We start from the raw sequence: 24,703 nt of genomic DNA on the forward strand, positions 1-24,703 counted from the left end.
AAAGAGTTATTTTAAGATATTATTAAAGTTTGTTAAAAGATCACTTCCTTGCTCCAATTCAAATGCTCTTATCTGTAGAATTGATTTTTTTTTTTTTTACAAATATATTTCATGCAAAAGCCTCACTGAGACATAATTTTTCAAGGGGCACTCCCTCCAAAATAATATATATCAAAGTGCTTATGTCAAGTGCTTGTGAGCCTGCGAAAATAATTGTATAATGTCTTCTGTAGATCAGGAGGAGCTATCTTAGGTCTGAGCAAATAACCCTGAAAATGTCACCAGGGTTATTTCAGCTTGGACTTGGTGACTAAATTTACAACGGAAAGCCTGTGAAGGACACTGTGGGGCATGATGGGAATCCTAGGATTCAGTGTTTTTGGATCTTGACCCATCTTTGGGACTAAACGTCCTGTTTTCTTGGCCCCTGCCACTTTGATTTTGACCCCAAACGTTTCGGAAGTGCACTACTAATCGCAATTCGCCTTTATGATTATAAAAAGAGACTATTTTTAATGGTTACCTTTTAGCATATACCTCAAAGTAAACATCATTGCCAAAGAGAGATAAAAAGAAAATTAACATTTCTTCTATGAAATACAACTCATTCTCTGTTGTTGGTTTACTCTTAATTAGAACTATTATACAAAGTATCAATGAATTTATGGCTTTGTCAGGCTTGAGTCTAAATTATGAATGAATTTGTCCCCCGTTGTCCTGCCATGGGGTCCCGTTCCACCAGAAGCTCAAGCTGACATTCAACTGTGCAATCCACTCATGTCATCTTGAGTGGTTTGTCACAGTGTGTGGGTTGTGTGTTGGTAGGTACATGTGGGTGGGTTTGGCAACCTCCACCTCTACATATCAATAATTCACTTCTTCTCTGCAGGGGGCACCTCCATCTCCATCTAACATTTACACTGGAGGAGTCACAGAAATAAAGAGGCAGACACATGAACTGATCTGGACCCCTGACAGCAGATTGCATTACTAGGCGTTTTATTACCAATGAGAGAAATCTTGTTTCATATGAATTGAGTTTGACACAGCTGGTGGGAAAACATCATTCAGCAGCCAAAGCTGGTAAATGTTGGTGGTTGGTATGTTTCTACCGCATCTGGAGCAGGTACCCAACTGAGCTGTCAAAACACAGGAACCACATATTTGGTCGAAGAGGAGATAAGACCACAACATGACTTTTCTTTCAGAAAGGTTTTGTAGAGAAACGGCATGATCAGTGGCTGAGAAAGCCTTAGCAAAAGTTAATTTACACACTTTTTACGACCTGTTTCCTGTTTTGATGCCTCAATTTAAATAGAATTTAAAAAAGAAATCAATAGATAAATGTAATCTTAATGGAGAAAATAAGACATCAGATTGTCCTAGCTACAAGGTAACTAGCAGAGTAGCAGTAACTGTCGTCTCAGCCTGCTGGAATTCTGGTTAAACTCCTTTTAATTACATTCAAATGTACTAAATTATAGGTCAATTTATTAAACCAGCTCATATATTTAAACAGACAAGAAGGCTGATGAAGAAAGAGGAACATACTGTATATAGTCATTCAATGTATTCACATTCTGTACTAGGTTTTCACTGTTAGTGGCGGAGTCCGCCATCCAAGTTGCCTTCACAAACAGAAGGGATTTACAGGAAAACGGTGCATATGTCATTTTAACATTAACATTTACAGACTTTGACTGCACCTCCAGTGAAAATCAGGAATTTAAAAATGTTTGTGTCATGACAAATCTCTGTATCATTTACATAAATATTGATATATTGGTATATATATTAGTCCTACTATTGCATGTTGAGCCATCAACTCTACATGAGCGCGCTGACCCTGCGTAACACCACCTCGTTTAACTTTCAGGTGGTCAGCTGATGCTCCTCTCTGCTGACTCTCTAACCCCGCCCTCTCGGAGCGCACGGGGACGGTGAACCAAACAGAGAGGGGGGAGCACGAGCAGTAGCAGGAGGAGGAGGAGATCCACAACTTGGGCTCTACAGCCGGTGCTCCCCCTGGCGCGGTGCAGTCACAGCTCACCACCGGACCGGTATGCACTATCTGCGGAGAGGGAAGTGAGCCGCACCGACCGAGAAAGATGCAGGCGGAGGACATGGAGGTACCTATCATTAATAACCTTAACGATAACGGCGACAGGCAGAGGCCGAAAGGGAAAGATGCGTTCAAGGATCAGCCGAAGGAGTCGGAGGTAAATTGGAGAGGCGATTGTGTGCAGTCGGTTACAACCCGCTTATGGTACAGGAGCGCACTGGAGGTGTGTGTGTGTGTGTGTGTGTGTTAGTGTGTTCGTGTGTTCGTGTGGTGGTGTGTTGTTGCTGGGTAGCTTTCCGTCCAGCCGAATGTCCTTTCCATTGCAGTGAGTCGACGTCTTGGCTGGAAAGCATGCAGACAGGCAGGCAGGCAGACACCGAGGTGTTATTTTGGCAACCGGCTCCTATAAATAACCCCCAGCAGTAATCCCACAGTGGTGCTCCTCAACGTGGAGAATGCAGGAGGTGAAATGTGAAGTCAGAGTACCCTCACCACCACCAAGCATATCTCAAAATTAGAGTCATTTGATATTTATGGATTTTTTTTATTCTCCTGCGTTAAATATTCCATGAATTATAATCTCCTTATCAATAGTTAACATTGTGTTTGTCTGTCAATTCATTGATTTATTGACTAGAATGAAATACATTTTGATTGTCTACGTTAAAGTAATTCATCAAATCGCACACTAATAGTAAGCATTTGCAGGTTAATGGTAATATGTAATATTATATATTGTATAAGAGCATGAGTGCACTTGACTTTAAGGTAGCAACCAACAATAATTTTCATTATGTATTAATCTGCAAACTATTTTCTCCATTCATCAATTAATCATTTGAATACCAAATAATTGTGAGCAGCAACCTTACAAGATATCCTTTAATCCCATCATAGATGCTGAGACGTACCAGTTTACGTGTACGCATGTACAGATATTTTAATAGTGTTTGGAGCCACCGTCAGAAATATGGACCAGCAAGTCCACTCTGCTTCTCTGAACATGGAAGCAGCATGGCTCACGTTCAGCCTGATGATGCCTCTTTTTTTTTTAGTGCACGTGCAGCTATAATTCTTCCCTTCATGAAAAAATGAGAAGATGTGTTTTTCATTCCAGGAGTTCCTCAGTCCAGATACATCAGAGGAGTTTAAACGGTCAAAGCTGTCGTCCAGGCAAAAATCCAGTCACCCCTAGTGTGTGTGTGTGTGTGTTATTGTTTGAGCACAGTGAATGGTTTTGAGGGAATTAGAGCATATTCATCTCACAGCCGTTGGATTTGGGGTTGAGTGGTTGGTGATGGTGAATGACATGCATGTTGAAAGCACTAAACGTCAAAGCCATATGTTGATGCTGATACTCCCTGGCCACTGCACTGGAACTGAGGCTCCTGTGTCTGTCTGTTAAGTTAGCCTCGAATCTGATTCGTTCATGTGTAAATTGTCCCTCACTTGTGCTGGGTAGAGCAGTCGTCTCTTGTCTATGTGGCATATGTTGTGTAGGAGTGGGGGTGGCCTGCCTTGACATTGCGCCCAGTGTTTGCCCACTGATGTGGTGCAGAGCGTTGGGGCACAGGAGCGGTGCCAGTTTGGAGCGAGGGCGACGTTCGTTATCTGCTGGCGGAAGAGAGGGGAGACAGACTGGATGAGAAAAGGAAGGAGAGACAGGGAGCAGTAGGAGCACAGAGAGAGAGAGACAGGCTTCTCCTGTGTTGATGCTCACGGGAATTAAAGAAACATCCCAGTTGAGTTTGGAAAGAACGACCACTCCGGTTTCAGGGGCAAGTCGAGTCCCCCGGCGCAGCGTGTTCCTGGGTGACAGTGGGTTCTTCACCAGACGGACGGTGGATGAAGCTGCTTGTTCGATTATTCATTACCTGTAATAGTAATTGACCACAACAATAACCGTGAAAGTCATTTATCGGGTAAAATTGTCAAGAAAAATGTTGGTTCCAGCTGCTCAGATGTGAGGATTTTCAGCTTTTCTCTGTTTTATATTGTTGCAAATGTTATATATTTTTTTTGTTGTGATCTGTTGGTTGGACAAAATAAAGCAATTTGAAGACCAAATGTTCACCACTATCTGACACGTAATAGATTAAATGGTTAATGAATTCATCACAAAACGGATGGCTCTTGTTAAAATAATTAGTGGTACTTTATTTCAGTTGAGCTATCAAAACCTTTAGTCTGTAATATGGGTCAAGCTCAAAGAATGCTGGATCCTACATTTCCCTTAATGTTACCATTATCGTCTTTACATTAGACTCTCCCTGTCTTCTAAACCATGTCTTTCAAACTCCACACACCCAGTTTGTAATATTGACTTTTCTGCAATAGATTTGAAGTCCTAGCCGAGATAACCCTGATGACATCGGCAGCGTTATTATGTCACGCTGGTGATGTCATCACTGTTTGTTGGGCTGTGTGAAATCCAAAGTTTGATGGTCTGTCTGTTGGACAAAACAAGATATTTGGAGGCAGGTATTGATTGCCTTTTTATAGACCGAACACATAAATAAATCAGAATAATCAACACGTTAGTCGATAATGAAAACGATTACTAGTCTTGGCCCCGTTTCGTAACAGACTGAAGCATCGGACGGCAGGATGAAATAGGAAGTGAACGTGAATGTTGGTGTTGGAGCACAGATGATATCAACAGAGCTTGTTGATTGGCATTGATTTTTACATTTTACAGTGAGTTAAGCAATAAGAGCCTGTGATATAAATGGATTAATGATTTCAACACATATATAACGGCGGGTACTGAGAGTGGTGTACGTGATCGACCTCTTGCAGCTGGATCAATATTAAGCAGACGCTATACACGCCATAAACAACATACCATTATGTGTAGTGTGTAGGAAGCTGAAGGGACTGAAGAGCATGATTTTATAAGAGACATTATGGTGCTTTTAACTGCAAGGCCACCCTGTACTTTCATCTTCTTAATTAATGCACTGGAATTTAAAGAGTGGAGAAATATTGCAAAATAAACAAGTACGTTTGGACAAAAATGCCACTTCGGTTGATTTCATGATGATTTCCAGAACTTGTTGCAGATGGTAAAAGTGAGGCAGCACGTGGCCACAAACGCCCACAGGCTTCCTTCACTCGCGATCAAAGGTGTGGGCCAGTTCGTCGCATCATCTGCGCTCCCAGGTGCTTCTCATTTCCTGGTTTACAAGTGCAGTAATGACATCGAGTCTCGTAAACAAACTTCCAGCTGACCGTTCGGTATATTTCAGTTGGTGCTGACTTGGTTGCAGCAGGTATTTATAGGAGACCGTTCCATGACAGCACACAGACTTGTTTAACCAGGATAGATGACTCAGAGCACATCCTTATTTACAGTCCTGGCCTCGAGGCAATTTTCACAGGGTTAAACACATCTAACACTCGTAGCTTTTAGCCTCCCAGTGCTGCCAGGAGGGATTCTTTTTTTCGTTCTCATTAACATAAAATGTATCTTTAATCGTCCCTTCAGGGAAATTTCATCAGTTCACATCCTCTCCTGAAAAAGAAAGATAAAAAAATACCAAGAATGTTCCAGCCACCAGCCTGTTCTCTTCCTACTATTAAGCCTCCATTTGCCCCAGGCGGTAATCATAACCAGGTTCCACTCTCAAGGTTATTGATATCATGAAGTGCTCATCTATTTTAGAGAGAAGTCTTCTTCCAGTGTTGGAAAATGTGGGCCTCTATGTGAGCGTGTCTGCCCGCCTCCTTCTAAGGTTCTGCACTAAATGTGAGGACATTTGTGCAATTTGCATGGAGCCGGCGAGCGTGTGCTAAAAAAAACGTAACGTGTGCAGTCTGTCTCGTGCTAATCACAGGGTGAGGATAAAGTCAGAGCCAGGAGAGACCCTCGACCGCATACGGGAGCTAATCTGCTCTGAATCGAGGGGCCGGGGCCATTACTCACTGCAGTTTATTGCTCCACCGAAACATCTGGGTCTTTGTCAGGGAGAGAATCGGTCTGATCAAAGCTGTAGCTGGTTGTAGAGAGCATCTGTAATTGTGAGTCGGATGCGAGAGAGAGAAACAAAATGTAAATGACTAATCAACGCCGCCTGGATATTCAGCAGCCAATCAAAACTGCAAAGTGCACACGATGAAACGAAACTGTGAACGAGCCTGAAGAGTGTGCGTGGGTGATGTGTGGAGTTGAAGTGCCTGACCGTAAGTGGAGTACAGAGTAGTGGTACAGTAGGTGTTGGGAAATGTGAATTGCCTGCAGTATGTTTATGCACGTGGGTGTCGGGACATCTGTGATTTAGCCGAGATCAGTGTCGTACTATAATGTATACGCAAATGAGTGTTTTGCTCTTCGCAGAGCTCCATGGAGTCTCCGAACCTGGAGTTTGAGTACGGAGACACAGACGCACTGACTGCTGAGCTTTCAGGTAAGACTGACCAGCTGCTAAACATCACACTTTTCTACCAAGTGGTTAGAAAATGAACATGTATGTCCCTGATAACTGCAACAAAAGCTTGCACCACATTCTAATACAGTAGCAGCTGCATTCAATGTACTTACTCTTAGTTAGAGTGATACGATTAGATTTGGTTCAATAAATGTATGTCATCTAAGAAGAAGTATTTGTGATTCTGCCACCATGTCTGCTACATATCTTGTTTATTAAAATCTGTTTTTTTAGCCATGCTAGTAACATGGACATAGCAATGGTGATGTCGTTGCATCACTTTGGTCCAGACTGAAACATCTGAACCGCTATATGATGGATTTTCATGGCATTTTGTACAGACATTCATGGTCCCCAGGGGATGAATCCCATTGACTTTGATGATCTCCTGACTTTTCCTCTTTTGCCAACATGAGGTTGACAATTTTCGCTTTTCGAGAAATATCTCGACAACTACTGCATCGACTGCCGTGACATTTTGCACAGACATTCATGGTGCCCAGAGGATGAATTTGAATGAATTTGATGATCTCCAGACTTTTCTTCTATTGCCATCAGGTCAAACTTTGTCCAGTATTTTAGTGAATTAACAAGTATCTGCAAAACTAATGACATTCCCATCAGCCGAGCATGCTAACACACTGAACTATAACACAAAAATGATACCTTCTTAGCCTCCGCATGTTAGCATTGTTTTTGTGAGCGTGTCAGGATGCTAACATTAGCATGTAGCTCAAAGCCCAGCTGTGCTTTTTGTACGGTCTCTCAGAGCCCTGTGGCTGTCGACTCTTTGTCTTGTTGTGGCACAAACTGCCATTTGTAAATCTGGATTGTCATGTTGTACCTTCATGCACACGTCCGGCCTAGTGACTTGCTTGAATCTGTCCTTCTTTGCACTTTCGTCAGCTTTTATCCAATTCTCTTTTCTTGTCAAACTGATTCAGACTTAAACCTAAAACTATGACTGGTTGACGTGAGATTTCCCCCACAGGATTCCTGCAGTAATACCTCTGGTTCTACTTAGCATACAGACTACAATGTGCTATCGATTGTAAAATATAATGCTGTTTCTGCATTCCTCAGGTTTTCTCTTCAGCTGTTTTATGTTACAGCGTTATTCATTAAGACAAGACAAAAAGCTGACACACAGCAGAAGGCACAGAACAACATCTTGTCGTCCTGACATGTTTTCCAGACATAGGACACATTGTGTGACTCATTTTATGCATAATCATGAGAACTATGATTATACATTCAGAACTGCTGTATTGTTCCAGCATCTGTGTATCTGGTAACAGCTCATGCATGGTTGGATCTTGAATTATAAATGCCCAAAGGTGCACAAAAGACAGAAGAATAGAATTCAACGACGCTCATAGATGTTTCTGATTGTACGTTACAGTTCATTTCAAGTGTATAATTTCGATTGATTGTCCTCCTGGTGGATGGCATGTGGCAGCTGAGTGTTAGTCACATTGGCAAACGCACACAAACAGACTGACAGTCACAGCGGCTTTCTAGCGACAGCTTCGTGGGGTCGCGTAGTGCCGCCTGTTCTGAGAACAGGAGGAGAAGCATGGCGACGTGACCAATCATTCGACTGCGCATGAAACAGAGGAGATCACCACTGAGGAGAGAGGAAATTGATTGTTTTTGTTTTTGTTGGGTAGCACAGTTTACCTGCAGGAGTGCACCTGTCTACTATTTCTATTACATTCTGTTCTATTCTATTTAGGGCCGTAACTACCCATTTGTTTCATCATCGATTAATCTGTTATTTTTCATTAAATTATTAATTATTTGATCTATGAAACCTGATGACATACAAATAAAAATGTGCTTAAAAAACTATTTTGATATATTGGCTTATCATTTCAGCTCTAATTCTGTTGTATTGTTTTCTGTCCACAGAGCTCTACAGTTACACAGAGGAGCCAGAGTTTGCCCTAAACAGAGACTACTTTGAGGAGGACTTCAGGAGCCATGGTACTGTTTGTGTGTGTGTGTGTGTGTGTGTGTGTGTGTGTGTGTGTGTGTGTGTGTGTGTGTGTGTGTGTGAAGCCCATTATAAGATATATTAAATGGCTGTAGATATGCTCCCTGCACATCCCTTGATGTCTTAAGATCACTTGTAGGTGCGTCGTTCCCCTCGCTCTCTGTGGCTCACACGAAGAGTAAAAAAACTGAGCCCCAATTGTGCTTGAGACACACAATTGTCTCACAAATACTCCCACTGTGTATGGAGCGCAACAAAGTAGGATCTTGGCAAACACACAGAAGTCTACATCCCGTAATGTTTATCACAGAGACCTTGACGGCTCCTGTAACAGTGTGACCGCTGTCACCGAGTCCTTTTGTGCAGCTCTGACCGGCCCCGTTGGCTCCATTTCAGGGCTTGATAAGAGTGACCATGAGTGAGATGATGAAGGTTAATTTAAACAAAATGTTCACGACACAGTACACGCATGATAAAATATGTGTTGAAGGGAATTGCAAGTGAAAGGAATGAATGGATAAAGCAGAGACGTAGTCGCGTTGCAGCACTCAGGAACTCCTGCTGGCGCTGCAACGTTAACTTTCATTTCTATTTTCTTTCTTCATTCCATTGAAAAAAAAAAATCTATTTTTAGGATTGTTACTTTACAAATTTGACGTTGCAATTGGGATCGTTAAAACATTTCACTGCTGCTCGGTGCGTTTTCTCAGCCTTACACCAAAAGCTGTAAAGGGGATGTGTCGGGCTCAGTGTTCTCACATCTGAAGTGCAACAAAAGCCGGCGTTGCTCTTCACTGTGCTGCTGTCTTTGTTTGTTTTTAAGCCGACCTGTGTGAGGCGGGTGACCAGGCACATCAAAGCTCTGCTCTTATAAGCCGTTCAAAGAATGGATATCCCCACAGATTCACATGGGAGGGCCCATCCTAACCATGTGCTTAATATATGGTCACCAAGAACTAGGCAGCTCTTCCAACATGAGTTACTGTCTGACAAGAGACTAAGCTTGAATACAATGTCTCTTTACCAGATATGTCTTGTGTAGAAATGATGAAGTTTAGTTCTAAGTAACATATTCCATAAAAAGAGAGAATAAAGAACCATCATTTGTTGCAATCTTTCACCATATGTTGCATTTGGTTGCAATGGAAGAAGGTTTTTGGGGTGATGATATTATCTAGAGACATACCCCAGATATCACGCTGGTAAAAAAACCCAAAGTAAGACGCCATTAAGGTCTCTAGTCACTGTGGCATCTTTTCCATTTGCTCGCGAAAAAGAGCGAGACGAGCCTCATCCTCTTCATCTGTCACCTCCTCTCCAAGCTGAGCGGTAATGAATAGCAGGATTAGATGAGAGCTTCTCCGGCTGCTGTTTTACAGAGATAGAGCACAGAGCTGCCTCTTTGCATTATGGTCTTTTCATTAGCGAGTGTGTATCTGTGTGTGTGTGTGTGTGTGTGTGTTCAGTGGGCAGTGTATGTTAGTTATCAGAGAGTGGTTCTCCTCTATGACTTGTGCTCTTTGTGTGTGTGTGTGTGTGTGTGTGTATGACAGGGCCACTGACAGTGTGCTCATCAATGTTTTTTTCACCACTAGCCACGACTTCCCAATCATCTGAATTACTGTGATTATCACAGCGTGTCTCATTTAAGCTCTTCACCGAAGTAAAGGAAGATTTTTGGGGACAGTGCTGAAATTAGACAGCATTTTCTGTATTTCCTGACTTGAGTAGACAGCACAAGTCAGAGGAAGAAGAAGCGCTGCTGAGCTCCACCGATCATGATGATGTTACGATGCTTTAATGCTTATTACTGTCCGCGTAATGAAATGAAGCGTCTATGAATAGAAGACTAACACTGTTTAAAAAAAAAAGGCGTGCATGTCTTTAAAAGCTGTAATTTTTGTAGTAGTAGAAGTCGCAGACTTTTTTTTTTTTGTGCGTGCTGGTCTCTCCTCATGACACCACGGACTCTGTTAATCACGGCTCTGTCTTATTCAACACTCGCCAGCGTTCAGCTATTTCCAGAGCTGATGCTTTGGGCCAGAACATAATGTTAAAAGCTAATGACAGACGCATTCAAAGCAGCGGCAGTCAGCCTCTATGTTTCCACACACAGTTCAACAACATGAGTGCTGTGAATATCCAGATCAAGGTAGCAGTTTTACCAAAATTAGATTCAGATTCATTCTTTGTAGTCCTCTATAGAGGAATGGAGCTTTTCACAGGCTGTAAACAAACATCAGGCCGGTTGGGAGTGGGGGAGGCCAATTCAAATGTTTCAGGAGCTTGTCTTTTATACGCGAGGGTGAGCGTGGTGAAGTAGCAGGTGGCGCAGTACAGGAGGATGGGTTCAATACTGCTGCGATACAGAGGGGAGCAGGAGGTGGCGTTTGACTGCGAGAGCCCTTAAGTCTGTGGCTGGCAGAGTCTTTGTTTTCGATGTCTCTGGTGTGTTGGTCAAAGCTCAGTTTATTCTTCAAGTTGATGCAGAGGTACTTAGGCCCATCCACACCATCTCCAATCGGCAGGTGGGGGAAATGAGGGGGAGCGTCACGAAGACGAGCTCCCTCGTCATTGGTGACGTCGAGGAGGAGGAGGAGGTGGCAGTCTGTACACCGTTGTACTGGGTGTAGCGGGCAAACCGACTGTTGGCAGGCTGTGACTGAGATATTTAAAAGTACCTGCCAGGCGAGAGTACAGCAGAGCATCTGCCACACGCGGCAGGTCAGTTATTTGCAGTCCCCCGATTTCCCGAGCAATCTCAGTTTGATTAATATTTTATAAAACATGGGGAAGGAGGACAGGAGACATGAGCGGTGTGACATGCAGAAAGTAAAGAGTAAGGGAAACACTACAGGGAGTAAAAACTGCAGCAGTAAGAAATGAGTCCATCCCCAATTATGCAGGACATGCAGACTTGCAGTTAGCTTGTAAAGTTGTCTTTGTGCATCGAGGTGGTGCTCACAATAACATTACCGTACATGACGCACTGTGGCTCACGTAATGTATTAAACCAGATGATAACGAGTACAGTGACTGATAGAAAAGAGAATGAGTATGATGTCACAGTAGCCTGCACTGTCTGAGGCAGAGGAAGAAGATGAAATAACTTTGCCCTACTGTGTTGCCGTGTCCTTCCTGCAGCTCGAGGCCGGAGGTGGATCGAGCTGACGGTGGAGGAGCAGAGGTCCTATGTGATGAGGCTGCTGGACGCGCTGGAGGTGACGGACCGAGACAAGAGGCTGAAGGTGGCCAGGGCCATCCTCTACTTGGCTCAGGGTGCGTGGGACCAATACAGTACAACCAGCATTAGGCCTTTATTCACAGCAGCAGGAACAGCACAGGTGTATTACCGTCTACTGACGATGGAGCTGCTCTCTCCCGGTGTCCTAGTAAGCCACGGCAGTGTGACAGTGAGCCAGCATGCACAATACCAGAACTAAATGGAATTCAGCCATCATTCATTTTCTGCTGCGATATGTCAAAAGTGTCTTTCTACGCGCCACGCTGTCACAGTTAGAGCTGTAAACTATTACTCTCTTTGCTGTTTTTTTTTTCCCCAGGAGTGTTTGATGAGTGCGACACAGAGGTGGATGTGCTCCACTGGTCCAGACACAATGTCTTTCTGCTCTACGACATGGGCATCTTCACGGCACTGCTGGAGCTGCTTAGCATGGAGATAGAGTGAGTAGAATATGCTGGGGATATGTGTCATTCAAGAAAACTTCCAAATAAAAAACAATGCCACCAAAACCACCAGCTACAATGTCACTTTCACCTTGGATTTGCTTGATAATAGATAAGATTACAGCTCACTGCTGCTCATGTATTTACAATACGCGAGGGTTTGGGAAAGGGACATAAATGGCAAGTAAGCCATAGAAATAGGCAGCGCAGACCTGCCGGTGCCTTTTTATAAATGTATAGCCCCCTTGGGTGATGACCTGCAGGCAGTAAAGGAAGGGAGTGCCATCATGTTTCTCAGATGAAGGGAACCTTTATCCTGAAATCTGGAAATCTTCCATAGGGTGGCCTGTTATTGAAAGCTCATAGGTTCAAACCCCGAAAAAGTCGATGTTTCTTTCTCGCTCAGTATCCTCCCGTGTTGGAAGCTCTGGTCCCTCAGTACATCCACTCATTCCCTCCCAAGGTTTATGTGGCTAGAAAGACACAGACAGAGATTGAGAGAGAGAGAAAGAGATGCAGGAATACAGTAAACACACCGCCTGTGATTCCACACTTCAATCCCTCCGTTGAGGACGCGGTGCGGCAGCGCCTCCTTCAAGTGGGCTTTGTTGCTGCTGGAGTCGGCCTCAGTTGGGATCCGGCGCTTCTTTGTTGTTACATAAGCTCCTCTGAGGCATCGTGGCACAGTCTGGCCTATCGACATGCTGCACAGCAAAGCAGTGTAAGCAAGGCATGAAAAATGAGACTTGAGGTTGTGTGTTTAAAAACTCTGGATCATTATAACCTTATCTTCATGCTTTTTTTTGTTGTGTATGCACAGACTGGCTCTTCTTTTTCAAATAAAGCACAACAAATGATGCAAATATTTGCTTGTGTCTGCAGTAACAACCAGGCATGCAGCAGTGCGGTGAGGAAGCCTGCCATCTCTCTGGCAGACAGCACAGAGCTCAGGTAGGTAACACAACCACATGACTCACAGCCTACTCCACATTCCTCTCACTTCACACAAGAAGGAAAGCAAATAAGTACACAAATGTCTTCCAATTCTTCAATCTTTAAAAAAAGATATTCTATTTTTCATGCTTCCCTATCTGTCATCTGGCCACAAGCACGCGCACACACACACACACACACACACACACACAACATTTAATTATATTCTTTTTCCCTCAAATTCATTTTCTGTTTCTGCTTAGTTGAAATTGATTTTTTTTTTAACAAAAAGATGCTGAACACCCCTCTACACCCACATATAGACACTCGTATGTTCACACATAGGCAGAGTCCCGTCTCTGCATTTCCCAGTCGAACACTTTCAAATAATTACTGGCTAGAGGAGTAGATCTGCACCTAATTGCTTCCACAAAATTGAAAACCATTATAGTTATTTTGAACTGTGAGGCTTTGTTGAGCGACCAAAGCGTTCAATGGATAAAACGCCGCCTGACTTACATCAGGTAATTGTGAATGCATGGTGCGTTATCCTGGCAGAGAATACAAATGATTTCCTCTCAAACTTATATGCACCAGAAGGTTGCATTCAATCCTCCTCTGCTTCTTGCACTTCCCTTTTCATTGCCACTCATCATTTTCTCCATCATATTATCGTCTCTTGTACTTGTTGACCTTTTTAAGCCCATTATCATCGCTCCAGGCACCAGTTAAATGACCACCTCGCACACACACACACGCACGCACACACACACATTGGATCAAGCTGAGTATTGTGTCTTTCTTTTCTTTGCAGAGTCCTACTGAGCATCATGTACTTGATAGTGGAGACCATTAGAGTTCAAACGGAGGATGACAGACCTGAATGGAGAGCAGCAAGAGAAGCCTTCAAGAATGAGCTAGGTGTGTGTGTGTGTGTGTGTGTGTGTGTGTGTGTGTGTGTGTGTGTGTGTGTGTGTGTGTGTGTGTGTGTTTAACAAATATCGGGCGCTTCTGCTGAAATATAGCGGTTGCTGTGGTAGTATACTTTTATAAATATGTAATCCTTTGACCTAAAACATCCCTGATTCATGGCCATCATTTCTCTTAAAGCACAGGAGAGTCTGTCTTAGCAGGTGCTTTCATATATTCATATATCCAATCCAAAAACACAGACGTTGACCTTTGACCCCCTCAGGTTCCCCTCTGTACAACGGAGAGCTCCTCGCCCTGCTCCTCTTCACCATGGTGACCAAGTTCTGCAGCATGAATGCCCCGCACTTCCCCATGAAGAAAGTGCTTCTGCTGCTCTGGAAGACGATCCTGGTTGGTACATTATGACCGTTCAAACACTGACACATTATGCGCGTCAATCAATTTCTGTGCATTTCTGCATCTTTGTTCGTGTGCATTTGTTAGTGTGTTCCTATTTGCTTATTCACCCGCACAGCCATAATGAGAGTTTGGAATGTTTTTGTCCACAAATTGCACAGATTATAAACGGGGACCACCAAAGGTAGCCATTGTTTTCCTTTAGGTTCACTATGCTATGAAAATGACTTGCTTGTGATAGGCTGTATTATATCGTATTGTTTATTTAAAACTAGTAATTGCAAACTGACTTTTCTTTTTTTTTACACATTTCCATTACATTACAACCACCTATTTATAATATTTTACATGTTTTTAACAGAATGTCTGGTGAAGATGCATCCACCTGCATTCTGTTCCTCCTGACTCGCCTTAATACACCCCGCTCACAAGCCTGTGAATCACTGTGTTTCCCCTCTCCATCCTCATCTTCCAGTTCACCTTGGGGGGCTTTGAGGAGCTTCAGGAGATGAAGGTGCGCGGCCGGGAGCGTCTGAACCTGCCCCCGCTGCCAGAGGACAGCATCAAGGTGGTCAGGGCCATGAGAGCGGCCTCGCCCCCGGCCTCTGCCATGGAGCTCATTGAACAGCAGCAGCAGCAGAAGAGAGGCCGCCGCAGCCGCAGGGTACAGACCCCCCCCCCCCCCCCCCCCCCCTCCACGAACCACACACAATCAGTAGTGTTTGTTACTTTACAGCCACACATTACGTTGTCCTCCCTATAAATGCAAGATTTTAATATGCGTTCATTGAAAACTACGGGTAATCAAAAACGTGCAGATGTCATATGTGAGACAGTGTTTCAGAAGGCAAAGGTGTGTTTGCTACCTTTAACCCTATAGTATATAACTTTATTACTAACATGACATTGTAAATGCTACCTACATGTAAGACTAATCTTTCCATGATTCGCTTTTTTGTTGTTGAACAGCTTCATCTGTTTCTAAAGTGATCCCACAGACTTCCTCCCTTAACTCATCTAACTCTAACTCAACTATTTTCCGGGTCCCGGCTTTCTAAAAGTTCTTAAGCGCCAACGTCACTGGTTCTCTGTTGTAAGTCAGCGATGCCAGAGATGTTATTGGTGCTGGGGCGGCTCTGTTATAGAGCTTTGACTGGACAGGCTCTCTCTCTAACTGCACTCTGGTCTCTCATTGCCCCTCTTCCTTGTGTTCCCACAGAGTGCCTTTGTTGATAGCTTGGAAGGAGACAGTCCCTTTCCCAAGAAGCAGGTCTTTACCCACAAATTCCCTCTTTTCCTTCTGCATTGTCTCTCTGCACTGAGCTGGCCTTTTTGCACTCGTCTCCCACAGCCCCGCCACCCACTTTAATCTCTCTTCTTTCTGGACTCCCTTCTCTTTCTTTGTCTTTTCCTATTCTCCTCCCCCTCCTGTCATTTAAACTCATCCAATCATACCAGGATGCAGCAAAAACTGAGGAAGCAATATTTAACATTTAACAGAAATTTGACCCTTTTCACACAATAATATTTTTTTCTGCCAAATTAAGTTGAATTACACTCCAAACTATTGGACAAAATCTATAGTCTATTATGAAAGAAATTAATCAGAAACCAGAAGTTTGATGCTGCGAGTGGTTTCGGTGCAATCCTACTCGCTGCCTCATTTCCAATACTTAAAGGAACAGTTTGACATTTGGGAAATACACTTTAACATTTTTCGCTGCGAGTTAGATGAGAATGTATGCACCATTTTTATGTCTGAATGCTACTTATGAGGCTACAGCAAACAAATAGTTAGCTTAGCTTAGTGTAAAGGCTGAAAACTTGGTATCGATCTTCTCATCTAACTCGCAATAAGAAAGCAAATATTTTTCCCAAAATCTTCCTAGAATTCAATTGCATATTTTCTTCCATTTCGTTTTTTTTGTTCTTCCCTTTACTTGTTTATACTTACTTGTTCCCTTCATTATGTTCTTCCTCCTTTCATGCTTATCTTTTGATTTCCCACACATACATGCCTATATCCTCCATTCCCCTTTACACTTTTAAAAATCTTACTTCCATCCTCCTTATGTCCCTAATTGTTACTATTTCTTTCGACTTATATTCAGTTTCCTTTTTTTTCTTCCTTATATTTCTCCTTGCTTTTATCATCCTGCTCCTCATCTTCCTCTCTGTCCTCCTACTCCCCTTTCCTCCCATGCCTATTCCACCGTTTTCTTCTCCTTCTACACCATCCACTAACACCTCTTACTCTCCCTCCCTTCTTCTACTCACACTTTTTCGTCTTCCTCCTCCACTGTGGGCTGCTCAGTTTGGATGGGGGGGAGGGAGGGGTTTGAGAAACAGGGCTGACTTGCTTGCTGTTGTCATTGGCGCTGGAGCGGTCACTATCCACTGTCCCTTAAAGTCACTTCCGACATCTACCTCTAGTAGCATCTCCCCTGTAGTTTTCATCACATCGCTACCAGGTTTGTCCGCAAAAGTCACCTTGCACTGTAGACTCTGGACTAGGGGTCAATGTCCTTAAAATGCATTCATTGAGGAGGTGAATTGAGATCGTAACGACCGTACTTTCTCTTCTGTAGGTGTTGCATTTTGGGTCTCAGTTGACCTCTCTCTCTCTCTCACATGGATGTCATTGAAAGCGGTTGTCCCCTAACCCTGATAGAAAAAACTACACTACAGGAGCTTTACCTGCCACATACCAGAGAATGGCTTCTCCATAGAGAATGACTTCACAACACGAATGACACGGTTTCACCTCCTCCTCCTGCCTCCCTCCTCCCAACCATACACTCACTACACCCCTCACATAGTCCAGCATTGGTACTACCACTGGTGCACCATACATCGACTGCACTAGCTCAACTAATGTCCAAAAACGCTGACTCATGCCTGATGCTTGCACTATTGTCACAGTCATTCATCGAAAAAAAATAGTTTGAACTGCGACACTTGAGTGTTTGTGTGTGTGTGTGTGTGTGTGTGTGTGTGTGTGTGTGTGTGTGTGTGAATGTGTGTTTTGCACTTGAGCTGAAATGGGTTTGTTATGTAGATAAGAGCTCAATATAAGTCTGAGCCTTTTGCTTGCGTTTGTTTTCTGTATCTGTTGAAGTGCAGACGCGTGGTAAGTTCAATCTGAAATGTTGCTTGCCGTCTCATGTGGTTGCCTTTGGACAGAGACAGGCTAGCTGTTTATGCTAAGCTAAGCTAACCGTATCCTGGCTGTAGCTTCAACTCTAACGGACAAGTATGCAAGTGGTATCTATTTTCTCTCTCAGTCTCTGCAAGAAAGAGAATAAGAATGTTTCCCAAATTGTTGAACCATTTAAAAAAGGATAATATTGCTGTTTCCTTTTTAACGCGTGTACCAGTCCTTTAGGATACATTTATGCTGAAAACCTTAATGCTAAATTTGGATTAAATGTTATTTTTTTTAGGCTGCTCACATCCGATATATCAGAAATACAGTCTGTCATTAAGACACACCAGTGTTGCATACCTAAGGCGATAACTGCTCCACTATAGCTGCAGTTTGAATGTAGCCTGCTGTGTACTTTACATTATTCCTGCGACTGTCTTCATACAGTTAGTGCAATTGGGAGATGTTGTTAATGGGTTAAAGGTAATATATATATATATATCAGGTAAAGTTTATGTGGTTGATTTAGGTCATACCTCAGATTTGCAGTTTTACAACTGGACTTTGCCACATGTTAAATATAAGGCTAATTACTCATCGTATGTGTTTATAGGTCATTTCACTTGTTATAAGCAGTCCTGCCAGTGCAGTTGACCGCCTGTCCTCTCTCTCTCTCTCCCAGCCCCTGGTCAAGCAGGACAGCCTGGACACGTACAACGAGCGGGACCCTTTCAAGAACGACGACGCCCGGGACGAGGAGGAGGACCCCGAGGACACAGACAGCGGCATCGAGGGCGAGGTGGACCCCTTGGATCGCGACGTCATCATCCAGCCTCCACCTCCGCCGCCTCCCCTCAGACCTCCCACAGAACGGGTCAACTTCCCCAAGGGCCTTCCCTGGGCCCCTAAAGTCAGGTTAATTAACAGTTTTCACTTCTGCACTTTGGAGTCTGAAACAAACACCCATTAACTGTAAAATACTGGTAAAGAGTATTTGGACGTTGGACAGCACTAACAATTACAAGCTACAGCTTTAGTAAGACCTTTCTATGATAAATAATACTGATACTCACTATTGTAGCTGCAAAAATGATCCCTTTGTTAGTTTAAAAGCACTTAGCTCCATTCCATTGAATAAAAGCTCTAAATTTGGCTTTTTGACCACTGTAGAGTAGAGAAAGCCTCCCACCCACAGACACGACTTCGCACCGTTTGGCTGGCAGCTGGTGCCAGTTTCCCACCCTGATTCTGTGCCACCATTTGAGTTAGGTTAAAATCGTCTCACAGTTTTCTCTCCTCGCTGTCATCCAGCAATATGCTTTCCATCTGTGTATTCCTCACAGTGTAGCGTGTGGTGTCTTCCCAGGCTGCATGAATAATGCTTCTGACAAGAGGACATAAAGTAGTAAAGTGCTTCATAGCAGCCCATTTATTATGCATTCATGATCAGAAAACCTACATTCCGTCTGTCTATTGGCGAACCTTATCATTAAGTGTGCCTATTGCCATGTCTTTGGATCAAGAGTGCTGCGACATACAGGGCTTATTTAGTAGCAGGCTCACGGAGAGCAGCAGCACACAGTGTGACTGATGAGATTTGAGGAAGCTAATGCGTGCTGTGGCTCTCCTGCAGTGTTTGTGTGGGTGTGCGCACACATGCGAGTGCTCCCCCTGAAAACTGTCCGTTTGGTTGCTTGCTCATATGTGGGGCAGCAGGTGCCCTCAAATGAATCCAAAATCTGACTGCAGCCTGTCTTTGTGTGTGCAGGGAGAAAGACATTGAGCACTTCCTGGAAACCAGCAGAAACAAGTTCATCGGGTTTACTCTGGGAAAGTAGGCATTTCATTTGAGACCTTTTAAGATATCCTTTTAAACTGCGTCTTCTTTCCAGTCTGGTGTAACTGTGCGTTGTTTTTGCAGTGACACAGATACCCTGGTGGGCTTGCCCAGACCCATCCACGAGAGCGTCAAGACTCTTAAACAGGTGAATGGGGGGAAATCACTGCCTCGTGTAGCATCTCATCTCATTCACTCACTCACTAATACCCAGATTTCCCAGTGTTATTCTCCTTTTTTCTACTGTGCTTTGGCTCATTATGGTCCGAGTGTGTCTTAATCAATACTCTCTTTCTGCTGAATCCCACATAAAAATCCATACCTTTTTGTTTTAACAAACTGTAGTTACACACAGGAATACCCCTGTGGGTGTCAGGTAGCAATGCTAATTAACACTTCTTTATATCATTTGTATATATAAAGGTGTTTGAAGAAGTGTTAATTGTTTATGTATAATTTGTGTTGTATTCTTATGGTTTTCTTGTGTTCTCCAGCACAAATATGTGTCCATCGCTGAAGTCCAGATCAAAAAGGAGGACGAGCTGCAACAGTGTCCCATGAGTCTGGTCAGTAATGTCCCCGTGAAATGATTGAACAATGATGACAGTAACTCTGTAAATCTATTTCTATTGTTTTAAAGCAACACGGACAGGTGAACTGAATATTTAATGTGGGCAATATTCAATCAAGATAGGAACATGGCTGTGTTATTGGGTCCTAAACGTGAGTGTTTTGTGGATGTGAATTCAATTTTGTTTAGGGAGATGAGGAGGTGGCGGAGACGCCAACAGAGTTGCTTTACCTGGGCATGCTTCCTAACCTCTCCCAGTACGTGGTGAGTGGCTCATGATGAACAATTCCTCCTCAAACGTTTGACCCTGGATTCACACCATCTTGCTACCAAATGTATGTTCCCTTGGCTGTTTAAAAACTCTGTAAACCGACAGAATCTCTCTTTTTTTTTTGGAAAGAATCTGTGTATCAATAGCCTGTCATCACTGATGCACATATATTGTAGCTAAACAATTATTTGATGGATCTCTGCATTGTCACCTGTGTCAGATTGCCCTCCTGAAGCTGCTGCTGGCTGCAGCTCCAACCTCCAAAGCCAAAACTGACTCCATTAACATCTTGGCTGATGTGCTGCCTGAGGAGATGCCGTAAGTACCGTAGAAAGCAGTGTGACTACTTTATCTTTTTCTAATGGTGCTGGGTTGTTTTTTGTGCATTTGCCCACATCTAGAGCCACATTCAGATCAGACAGCTGAACATAAAAGATGGATGTATGTTGTCAAATTTCACCACCATAACTGATACTGTGGTGAGCCTGATACGGTTACGGTTTTTGTTTCTGTCTGGAAATTTGGGCAGGACAGAATACAAGTGAAAATGCACTTCATCTGACATTGTTTTATGGTCTGCAGTATGTCCTAGTTTAAGACAAGCTGACACTCAACCAGAGAGTTGAAAGACAGTTTCTCTGTTGAGAAACCTTAGGTGCATCATTGACAGACTTATCAGAATATCTGTTTGTTTTCGAACAGTCACTCTCAAAGTTTTTCTGTTACTGAGACAAAGCTGTATTCATATTTGAGACCTGAAGGCCTTACTGTGTGTGTGTGTGTGTGTGTGTGTGTGTGTGTGTGTGTGTGTGTGTGTGTGTGTGTGTGTGTGTGTGTGTGTGTGTGTGTGTGTGTGTGTGTGTGTGTGTGTGTGTGTGTGTGTGTGTGTGTGTGTGTGTGTGTGTGTGTGTCCTCCAGTATCACAGTCCTTCAGAGCATGAAGCTTGGAATTGACGTGAACCGTCACAAGGAAATCCTCGTCAAGGCCATCTCTGCTCTGCTGCTGCTGCTCCTCAAACACTTCAAGCTCAACCACATTTATCAGGTTACATACACACACACACACACACACACACACACACACACTCTCCTCCCTCCTACAGGCACCTCACATTATCGTTCTCTCCTTTTACATTATTCTTCTCCTTCTCTATCTCGCCTTCCCCCAGTACAAACGCACCCTATTTTCCATGCACCTCCCCCTCATGCTACCTCCAATACCCTCCACCTGATTATCCAGTCAAGCGTGCTATTTCTTTCCTCCTTTCATCCTCCTCTTCACCCCATGCCCCCCCCCCCCCCCCCCCCCCCCCCCCCCACCTCCATCCCCTCCTCACATCTCGCAACCTCCTGCATCAGCTGGATAGACGAACAGTTGGTCCATTCCTCTCAATAATGATGGAAAACAGATTGAAAAGAGGGCATCTGGTTTGAAATCTGCTCTTTTTTTTTAATAGAGCAGATTTGGCCCCATTTCAAGCACTTACATCTTGTTTTATTTATCAGCAGTTTTTCGGTTCAGAGCGATGGGGACGGGGATATTTTCTGTTACTAAGAAGGGACATTCCTTCAAACTCTTAATGGCTGCTCTGTAGAGTTGTAGTGGTAGCGCCCTCTGCTGCCATAAAACTATATTACATCAGCAGAATGCAGCTGCAGTGAGAAGTCAAATCGACTCTAGTACATTATTTCTTAAATTCAGAAAACAAGGTAAAACGGAGCAAATTTGATTCAACCACAGTCAATGAAATACTGAACTATGATTCGCCTGCTTTTAATCTTAGTAAAGCTTCTTGGATGAGGTGAAGGATTTGTATGGCTGCTGTATGAGAATAGAAATCCTGGTTCTTGACCTTCTCCCCGCACAGAAAACTCATCAATGATTCAGGATCATCAGCTACAGGATTCATATTTTTATGTTATGGATTTTCCCATCAACATCATAATCAGACCTTCATCTCATCTAAAAAGTACTGAATGACCACAAAAGCAGAATCATAACAAAAAAATGAAGAAGAGTTGAATTTTTTGTTGTTGCTTTTTTCCCCCCAAGAGTGTAAACAAATGATTCCACTCTGCCGCCTCTTCCTTTCCCGCAGTTCGAGATTGTCTCCCAGCACCTGGTGTTTGCTAACTGTATCCCACTCATCCTCAAGTTCTTCAATCAGAACATCATGTCCTACATCAGTGCCAAAAACAGGTAGGATCCTCGTCTCCTACTCTGTGCCTTTCACAGGAAGCACTGCACGTCTCGTTTCGCTGTATAACAACAGACGAGCTCGGTTTGGTGCAACAGACGCAGGAAAATTGTATCATTGCGTCTCCATTTCCAGGGAGTCAAGTGACGTTACAGTGCGTAAAGTGACGGGTAGATTTGGGAAGTGATCAGTGTGTTTGTCTGTGTTTTTTATTCATTGCAGCATATGTGTGCTGGACTTTCCCCACTGTGTGGTCCATGAGATGCCTGAGCTCACGGCCGAGAGCCTGGTGAGTGAGAACACTGGTCAGCGTGTGACGCCTGATAGATCCTCACTGGACGAAGGTTTGAGCCTTTCTAAAGTGTGACCTGTGACATGTGTGTCCTGCGTGTGTCTTTTTAGGAAGCAGGAGACAGCAACCAGTTCTGTTGGAGAAACTTGTTCTCTTGTATCAATCTGCTGAGAATATTGAACAAGCTGACCAAGTGGAAACACTCCCGAACAATGGTGAGTAATTCTTCCGAGGGCAGTGGGCCCTCGGATGTGCGAAGAGAAATTACAAACAAGTTGTCCCATTATGAGCGTGTACAAATCCATCAGCACAGAGCAGCCAGTCCATGTTCATTTCCATTGGTATATTACACAATGAAGTGTTTGCAGTGTGCCTTTGGTTCACCACAGCACGCTCAAGCATGCTCCTCGAGTCAATTTGATTCCTTTTTCAGATGCTGGTGGTGTTCAAGTCCGCCCCCATCCTAAAGAGAGCTCTGAAGGTGAAGCAGGCCATGATGCAGCTCTACGTCCTCAAGCTGCTTAAGATCCAGACCAAGTACCTGGGCCGCCAGTGGAGGAAGAGCAACATGAAGACCATGTCAGCCATCTACCAGAAGGTCCGCCACAGGCTCAATGACGACTGGGCCTATGGAAATGGTAAATAGCAGTCTGTGGAGCCAGATTCATGAAGTGTTCAAACTGTTCACTTTGAGGTTAGCTGAGCCGGTAAAGAAGGCTGGCCACAGTTCATTGCAAATGACGTGCTTCGATTTCATTTTTGATTTCTACGTTTTGATATAGGACATTAACCGATTATACCAACAGCAGCGCTACGTTTTTATTTTATTTTATGAATCCTTTTTTTTTTGTTGCCTTCTACAGAATGTTTCACAATTTATACAGACAATAACTCATAATACAAAGAGTTCAATCCAAACAATGACCAATTAAGTAACCAAGAAAGGATTGATAGTATGTCCATCAAGCAATTTCTACCTTATTTGACACGGTATGTCGGTTAGTATGGATGGGATGTTTTTCTTTGTTGCAGCTCTAACTCATGATTTATGGTGTTCAGAGTATTATATCAAAGAAATTATCAAATGCAGCTTAAATTTAAAAAAAACATTATGTCATTCTCCTGGACCCACAGCTCAGTTGGCCTCTCAGATCTTCATAAAGGAAACGGTCATGGAGCTAATTAGTCCCAGCAGTGGTCCTTAATCTTCACACTTTGCTGATTAATACAACACAGACGGCAGTGTAAAGATCACATTCACCCCACGCTCTGTAAACCTAATTTAATATCGGTTAATACACTCTAATTCTTCAGTTAATGGTCGATGTGTACATCTGTGCATATGTACCCATCTGTATGTATGTACTGTGCGTGTGTGAAATCCAACGCACCACCAGCCATTGGCCAACAGCCTGGATGGTGTTGCCATGGTAACAGAGAAAGGGGGACTTTTCAGGGTCACCGTCCCTCACGGGAGACCGAGTGATCTGTCACCATGAGTGTTGGAGAGAAAGATGGATAGAAAGTAAAAGAGGGAGAGAATAAGGTAGAAAATGGAAGAAAAAAAATCAATTCAGTTGTGTCCTCACTAAGACAAAGGATTATTGGTAGATTCAAGGGGAAAAGTCTAAGTGTGAACATTCAAACGTATATTAAACGAAGGGTCCTGGAGACTGATGAAGTGTCGCCTCCTCTCACCCCCAGATATCGACGCTCGCCCCTGGGACTTCCAGGCGGAGGAGTGCGCCCTGCGGGAAAGCATCGAGAAGTTCAACGGCCGCCGCTATGACAAGAACAAGAACGGAGACTTCGTGCCCGTGGACAACTGCCTGCAGAGCGTGCTGGGCCAGCGCGTGGAGCTGCCGGAGGACTTCCACTACAGCTACGAGATGTGGCTGGAGAGAGAGGTCTTCTCCCAGCCGATCCAGTGGGAGGGGCTGCTGCAGGATCCCTGA

At 43.7% G+C, this 24,703-nt stretch overlaps 1 protein-coding gene across 2 annotated transcripts; it reads left to right on the forward strand.

Annotated features, from left to right (window-relative positions):
- Positions 1-1,999: 1,999 nt before the first annotated feature.
- Positions 2,000-24,703, forward strand: strip2 (striatin interacting protein 2; the record flags this gene model as incomplete). Of its 2 annotated transcripts, none has more annotated exons than XM_079184162.1 (22): positions 2,000-2,219; positions 6,399-6,468; positions 8,401-8,475; positions 11,630-11,764; positions 12,049-12,169; positions 13,055-13,123; positions 13,920-14,026; positions 14,301-14,428; positions 14,910-15,098; positions 15,654-15,704; positions 18,262-18,494; positions 19,348-19,413; positions 19,501-19,564; positions 19,911-19,982; positions 20,177-20,251; positions 20,479-20,576; positions 21,177-21,303; positions 22,358-22,458; positions 22,679-22,745; positions 22,859-22,963; positions 23,182-23,386; positions 24,453-24,703. In XM_079184162.1, the coding sequence occupies exons 1-22, from the start codon at positions 2,109-2,111 to the stop codon at positions 24,701-24,703; spliced, it is 2,520 nt and encodes an 839-aa protein (XP_079040288.1). In that variant the 5' UTR covers positions 2,000-2,108. The 2 variants fall into 2 exon arrangements, with proteins under 2 accessions (XP_079040288.1, XP_079040289.1); XM_079184163.1 differs by having other exon boundaries at positions 2,000-2,129.

This window comes from Pholis gunnellus (assembly GCF_910591455.1).
Source record: "Pholis gunnellus genome assembly, chromosome: 22".
NCBI lineage: Eukaryota > Metazoa > Chordata > Actinopteri > Perciformes > Pholidae > Pholis > Pholis gunnellus.